Source organism: Mytilus trossulus, chromosome 11, assembly GCF_036588685.1.
Source record: "Mytilus trossulus isolate FHL-02 chromosome 11, PNRI_Mtr1.1.1.hap1, whole genome shotgun sequence".
Lineage (NCBI taxonomy): Eukaryota > Metazoa > Mollusca > Bivalvia > Mytilida > Mytilidae > Mytilus > Mytilus trossulus.
In genome coordinates, this window is record NC_086383.1 from 55,064,977 (window position 1) to 55,072,941 (window position 7,965).

The window sequence follows — 7,965 nt, forward strand, 5'->3', positions numbered from 1 at the left end:
TATAATTCTACCTTACCCGTGAATTATCAGGCATATCGTTTAATGTTTGGCTAATATTTACTTAACTTTGTGTCAATGTGACGACCTTAGCTAGGGGTATGTTGATTCTCTGATATCCTAACCGATTATGTCTTAATTAATCTTCATAGAACCAGGTGGACGTATAACTGTGTTTTATCCCCTACTGTGATAGACTTGTAGGGCAATATTACTCCGGTCTATGTAAAATTTACGTGAAGGACATTTCTTGATAGAAACTAAGGTACAAGTGAACTTAAAGGTAAAAACACTTCTCACTTTATTAGACAAATATTGTTATGCCCCGCTTAGTGGTATTATGTTTTGCGTTCTGTGCATCCGTTCGTTCATTCACCCGTCTGTCTCGTTTAAGGTTAACGTTTTTTGTCTCGGAAGTTTTTAGGTGAAGTTAAGTCCAATCAACTTGGCACTCAGGACACATGTTCCCTATGATATAACCTTTCTTATTATAATGCTAAATTAAAGTTTCACGGTCCACTGAGCATGGGAATTGTATGGAAGCGCATATGGTACACCCCTTGTAAAGTTATTTTGTTGCTAATAAGTCGGAATTATTAGTTAAGTTGTGTGTTATAAGCTGGAATCTTATCATCAAGTTGAAGTCCAGTTGTCGGAATGATGTAGAAAAATTGTTTTACAATGTCGACTTGCTAATATAAATATAATGGCATAGTAATAAGAAGTCGACACGTTGAATTCAACTTATTAATTGATTAAGTCGACAACTTGTTTATTTGATATTAAATCATCATGTTGAAGTCAACTTGTCGGAATGATAAAGAAAAAGTTTTTGATTACGATGTCGACTTGTTAATATAAATGTAAATGACATAAAATAAGAAGTCGACTTGTTTATTAATTAAGTCAACTTGCTTATTTGATGTTAACTTTATTCGTTCTCACGGTCAGATTCCCACGGTCCGTATTTTACTTCCTGTGCTGACACATTAAAGATGGAGATCGACAGCAACAACATCAGCGGGAGCAGTGGAAACGAGTCATAAGTAAGTTTATATTTGTTTTCTTTGGAGACTTAGCGTTATATTTTAATATGAAGCAATACTGAACACAAAATGAAAAAGATCATAGGGAGAAAAAACGTTATTGTTTGAATGAAAGGGCATTGAAAAGTTACAGTTTAACGTGACCTGTGATAAGATCTAGAGTAAGACGTCTGCTATTATTAAAGATATATTCTACTTAAAGGGTTTCACCCCTCTCCCCACCATCCCATCACAAGTACACTACCCGCTCTGTACGACTGTCAATGAAAAATGGAAAAAAACTGAATGGTCCCTCTCTTTCGCCTTTCAGAGTCCTTTGTAGATCAATCTCCATGACTCATTTAATTCATAACAGCTAAGCAAAAAAAAAATAGTAATCTAAACAAATAATTTGATTCACAACTAGCAGGGTGGATCTTGTCATTTATAAGGGTTGGGTATGGGGATCCTAGCCCACGATAAAGGGGAGTTCCAACTATATGTCCCCATTCAATTGCATTGATCTTCCAAATAAATGTAAAAGAGGGTTCCAACCCCGGACTCCCTGCTTTCGCCACTAATGCCAGGTAGAAAAGCATGATGCGAAACGAAATATGTGTTCACTTTATTTTGATATTGACCGATTAGAAGATTTTGCTATTCATTTTATTCTATTTCAGCTGCTTGGTCACCTGCCCGTCTAATAAATGGTCAAAGACAATGGAAGCAAGCAATATTTTAAAGGTAATGTTGAAAGTAAAACAAAGAAATATGTTGCTGACATCGAACATCAAATCAACACACTTTGGCTTAAAAACAAACAAAATTTGTCAAAACTTTCTTGTATGGTTTTTATAATGTTTTTCTTCATTTAGACTAATCAGCTCCATCTTCGTGGAAAGTATGAAAAAGGTTTAATACTGTATTATGATTTATTTTGTAAAAACTGCACCTTAAACGGCCAAAAATTACAAAAAATAAAGGATTACCAAAATAGGAAAAATGAGCACACATTTACACGGCTCTAGCGAAAAATATAGTGAACCATGATATAAATTTTTCTTCATATTTTGTCTAGCATGCGAAGTAAAAGCGAGACATGTAGGTACGGTTTTACAGGCGACGGTGAATATATGGCGTTAACATTGCAACCAAGTTTGCTGCTCATGTCTTTATCTCGTGAAGCATAACGAGTAAGGTTCTCATATTTAGGATGCAGATTTCCTACATATTGTTCTTGCCAGTCAGTCATGCGCCATTTATCTTTGACCTATTTTAAATGCTTGAATGACCCTGAAGAAATTTAATAGTCAATTTTGCAACCGAGTTTACTGCTTAAGTCCATATCTCAAGAAACAGAAGTCTAAGGTTGATAATATTTGGCTTTAACGTCTCCAAATACAAGGGGATGATAGTCTGAAGTGTAATTTTAGCTTTGACTTAGGTTGATGATATTAGACAAGGAGGTTCCCCACTACCAGGGGATGTCATTTTGATACCTGTAATTTGATCTTGGCCTTGTTTTTATGGTTGATTGACTTTGACAATATGCGACCAAATTTTATAAATTAGTCAATGATTGATAAAGAACTAGATATCATGTTTAAGGAGGCATGATGTTACAACAAATTTAGCAAAAATTGAAACATATTTTTTTCATAACAAATTTTATTCATTAGGTACACTATTCGTTGTTTCTTTAAGATATGGTACAAAAATCAACCAAACAAAATAAATTCGTTTAGGCATCAGATGACTTTTAAAATGTTTATTCGATTGCAATATGCTGGAAGAAGATATGTCCTCTTGTTTGAAAATGAAAACATGTTCAAATGTAAAAATATCATATGCTTTTATACCTGATACCTATAACGGGTAAATTTAAAAATGAAATATGTTATAAATATCGCCATGAAGATTTATTTTGGATTGTCAAAACTTACTGTGTATTTTTCCATTTCGTATTCCATTAAATGTGAAGGCGCAGCGCATTTCCTAGTAGTTTTATAGTAAGCTGATGACTGACGTCACAGTGAACACCCTATTTAGATATCAAGCCAATCGGATTTTTCATTTTATCATTACATCATACGTGTAATTTCTATCTTTATGTTTCAGTTACTCTGTTGTCTCCTTTGTGTTGCTGATCATGACGTTACAGGAATACCTTACCCAGGCGATGATGCTTCTGTGCCTGAACTAGTCCAATACTATCATCAATTATGCTACACGTCCCTTCAAATATGTGGATTTCTTTTGTTTGTTCACGGAACATTCATGAGTTGTTCCATGTTAAAAAGACTTAAGAGAAGATTAAATATCAGACGGCGTAACAACCAGTCGCCATTACCTACAGTTGTAAGGACAATCCTGGCTTTACACCGTAATGGCCTGTCTAATGTTGGATACAGGTATATGTGGAGGACTCTGAACATAGGCTTTGGACTTTGCGTCACACAATCAAGAGCAAGGCTTTGCTTAAGAACAATAGACCAACAGGGTGTACTCAACAGATCGCGTCGAGTTCTTCGAAGGAGAGTGTACTACAATAGAGGACCAAACTATCTGATTCATGTCGATGGTTACGATAAATTAAAACCCTACGGCATAGCTATACATGGGGCAATCGATGGATACTCTCGTAAACTTTTATGGTTGATAGCAAGTCCCTCCAACAATAACCCCAGATATGTCGGTTACTGGTATCTTAATTGGATCAAACAAAGAAAGATGCTTCCAAGGGTTGTTCGATCGGATGCAGGAACAGAAAACGTCATAATGAGGGATTTACAAAGATCGTTGCGACATAATCAAAACGATGAAATGTCGGGACAAAATTCTTTTCTCGTCGGCAGATCTGTTGCAAATCAAAGAATAGAAAGGCTTTGGGGTACACTAAAAACGAGTTTCACCCAGTTTTGGAGAAACCGTTTCCAGGATTTCCAAGACACTGGACTTCTTAATGTATCGTGTCCAGTACATAAAGAATGTGTTCGATTTTGTTTCCTCTCCGTTATCCAACATCAATTGGACATGTTTGCTGAGAACTGGAACTCACATAGAATAAGAAGACAACGTGCTGAAGTTGTAACACCAAGTGGTATTCCAAATATGTTATACTATCAGCCAGAGATCTTTGGTGGAAGAGACTGTTCATTTCCTTTACCATGTAACTTACAAACAATTGACAATCTCATAGAGGAATATACAGAGAACTTTCCAGAGCATGGCTGTAGCAATGAATTTATTAACATTGTCGAGTTGCTTACTGGAAACAGACGAGATCAGTTTCCCATCATCACATCATACGATGACGCAGAGCTATTGTTTCGGACATTGATTGCTGCCTTACCGAATTGAACATTTGCTATACATTTTTTATACAATAATGATTTTTCAAACATATTTTTAGAAATTAATTATATATATAATATAAGTAGGTTTGATATTTGGTTTTACCATACAAGAATTAAATCAAACAAAATTACTATGAGTTACTATATACTGTTTCTTGGTCCAGATTTTTTGTTGTTGATTATGGTAAATATAAAAGAAAATACTCTCTACGCCTAGTGCAGCATGATACGATCACATTTATCAAGGGAACAAACAGTAGGGCAAGTGTTGACACAAAGCTCATGCCTGATTTGTAACGCCTGGTCTCGGCACAAAAAAGTTTGCCAATGGGATATGATATTCCTATGTTGATCGCATTCGTTTGAATGGTTTTGTTTCTACTTTCTTGTACTCAAGGATCTAGTTTAATGACAAACGTTTTGTGCCAATACTTTAGGATATGAAACAAAAGACTTTTAAGAGGCTGTATCGCTCACATCAATCGTGGCTACATAAGCCAGCCCAATTTAGACCCCGATATAATAGGTATGTTCCCCGTTATTGCCCATCAAGGATGGATATAGCACTGCTTGAAAAGTGTTCATACAAAAACAAATGTTATCAAGTTTGGTCTCAGTAGTTTTGTTTAAGATCTTTGATCCCCCTGGCCCTCAGCTCAGGGTCCAATGTTAAACTATGTTGTTAGTAATTCCTGCAATCTTGGGTTATAGTCTTGAACCTACCAGACATAGTTTGCCTGTGCATTTTAAAAGATCATTGTGACCAAGTTTCATTGTAATTTGCACGGTACTTTTAGAAAATATCTTTCAATAAATTTCGCCATATGGTATAATCTCAACTACGTTCGTCACTGGCAATCAAGTTGGATTGTACCCTGTCCTGCCGAACACAATTTTGCTAGAAGGCCATCCAATGATAAGTTTTGCTTCAATTTGCTTAGTAGTTTCTAAGTAGAAGATCTTTCTGTGCATTTCCAAATAAGATGCACTTACACTACGTTTTCCGCGGGCGGCCATCTACGATTGAAGACATACCTGACAGATATATTTATTGTAAGGATTTACTAGTAGTTTGTTTGCAATTAGTTCTATAAATTCTGTGTAAAAATGTGCTCCGTAGAGCGTAGCAAGTAACGACCGTATAAAGGGTACATTCGGGTAAGTGTTGACACAAAGTAAATGTAGACATATTAAATTGCTAGACTCCATCAAATTCAATCGCCCCGAAAGGGCCAATCACATCTCTAGACCCGATTTGGGCCTCTTGTTTGTTGGAAACGATAAACAAAAAACTTAAAAAATTAAGTAAAACACAATGTATGAAATCTACAAAATAAAAATATAAATCTATGAAGTATACACATGTCGAACAACGTTTTTCGTTTCATCAAGTTGAAGCATTTTCAGTCTAGATCCTTTTTGGTACTCTTCTCAGTTTTCAAAACCGCCAACAAATTACATAATCCATTAAAATACCTTCATATGATTTCTGTTCCAAACATCTTCATCAAAATCGGACAAAAAAAAAATTGATTTCCAATTTGTTCTTGGTTCACCCCTTTTGGCCTTGTGTTTCTCAAAAACGGTAATTTCAACATCAAATATTTAAAACTATCTCCTACAGGGTCCAATGTGAAATCGTTGTTCCCCTCGGAGGCCTTGGATCAAACCAAAACCGGCCGGAAACAATTTGCAAAGGGAACTAGGTTTTGTTCCAATTGGTTGTTTTGAGCAACTGTTTAACTATGTTCCCGCTATGCCAGATCGTTTAAAAAGAATCAATACAAGAACCAATGTAAACAAGTTTGGTTCCTATAATTGTTAATGTTTGTGTCATTTTGGTCTTTTGTGGATAGTTGTCTCATTGGCAATCATACCACATCTTCTTTTTTATAAGTAAGTTCAGAGAAGATATTTGAATGCATTTCATACAAGTGTGGCAGTTAGGATTATTATGTCATCATTATTTCCCTTGTTTAAAACTATAAATTTCATATTTCTTTATTTGATAATTTAGATGAAGCTTATTCGCTATATATTTGTTAAATAGCATAGCTTTTGCTATTTGAATTCATTGGTAAAGGATATCTATTTATATTGTAAAGTTTAATATTTGCACCGTCGCAAAACCTTTGAGAAAGTTATATATTTTAAAGAACTCGTTAACCGGATTTTAGGGACAAAAATGTCGGTTATTGATTGGGGATGTACGGCGACAGGGCGGGCGGCAATCAAATGTTGTCCGTGCATTAACTCATGAACCGTTCAACCAAAGCTTTTAAAATACTGATAACTAAATGGGGGTCAAGTTCAATAATGGCAAATTTGACTTTTACCGTTCAGGAGTTATGGTTCTTTAATGATGGAAAAATGGAGTTTCCAGTCGTGTCCGTGCATTAACTCATGAACAGTTCAACCAAAGCTTTTAAAATTTTAATATGTTGTTACTGACAACTAAATGAAGGTCAAGTTCAATAATGGCGATTTTGACTTTTACTGTTCAGGAGTTATGGTTCTTGAAAGATACAATATTGAAGTTTCCAGTCGTGTCCATGCATTTACACATGAACTGTTCTACCAAATCTTCCCAAATTTTAATATGTTATTATTGATGACAAAATGAAAGTCAAGTTCAATAATGACGATTTTGACTTTTACCGTTTAGGAGTTATGGTTCTTGAAAGAATGTGAAATGGCATTTCCATTCAAGTGGTTGCATTTACTCATGAACCATTCCATCTAAGCTTTTCAAATTTTAATATGTTGATACTGATGACAAAGTGAAGGTCAAATTTGATACTGACAATTTTCACTTTCACCGTCCATCAGTTATGGTTCTTCTGATATTAGCAGGACAAAAATAAATGATAATAAATCCGGTTTGCTGTCGTTGTGACAGCCAGCCTCTTGTTTTAGATTATTATCTTGAATTCTCTAAGGATTGATATTCAGTCCAACCAAGGAAAGCCAAGCTCTCAAAACAGAATTTAGGTTAGTGCATTTGCTACATGCCTCCATAGTACATTAGTGCATTTGCTACATGCCTCCATAGTACATTAGTGCATTTGCTACATGCCTCCATAGTACATTAGTGCATTTGCTACATGCTTTCTAAGTACGAGTTTGAAGATATTGAATGCTCCATTTCTGATTACCTTTGGCATGTGATAATAAAAGTTGTACTTTGTTAATTAAATTATATATTGTTTTCAGTTTTTGGTTTTCATTCACTTAGATATATTTTAGCGCATCACATTTGGCATCAGTCATTTCTATTACATCAGTTTACAAACTAGAACTAGTATCTCAATTGTTTGTAAAACAATTGAAAGGTCTTTCCTGTTAAAGTGATGTTTTCGTAATGTACTTTGTACGACCTTTCGTTTGATATACGACAAGCATACCTTCTAAAACTTTTCGCTTATAACACTTAATGGTCTCATCCGCCTAATTTTTTTTAGATCGGAAGTATGATATATGTAACATAGAGTATATGAGCTTTCATTTGATATGCGACAACTCCATGTTCTAGAAAGTTTGATTTTTGCACTTAATAACCCTATTCAACTTATTTTTGGAGGTTGGGA

The 7,965-nt window shown here is 35.0% G+C and overlaps 1 protein-coding gene across 1 annotated transcript; it reads left to right on the forward strand.

Moving 5' to 3' along the window:
* Window positions 1-806: 806 nt before the first annotated feature.
* On the forward strand, window positions 807-4,521 carry LOC134691318 (uncharacterized). The gene is made up of 3 exons (XM_063551770.1): window positions 807-1,043; window positions 1,703-1,766; window positions 3,141-4,521. The coding sequence occupies exons 2-3, from the start codon at window positions 1,743-1,745 to the stop codon at window positions 4,380-4,382; spliced, it is 1,266 nt and encodes a 421-aa protein (XP_063407840.1). The 5' UTR covers window positions 807-1,043; window positions 1,703-1,742; the 3' UTR covers window positions 4,383-4,521.
* The last annotated feature ends 3,444 nt before the right edge of the window (window positions 4,522-7,965 follow it).

Bases quoted from the DNA above. Each gene is read 5' to 3' on its own strand.
- LOC134691318 (XM_063551770.1), top strand. From the start codon at position 1,743: ATGGAAGCAAGCAATATTTTAAAG. The intron at 1,767-3,140 runs GTAATGTTGAAA...TTTATGTTTCAG, and splicing joins AAGCAAGCAATATTTTAAAG to TTACTCTGTTGTCTCCTTTG.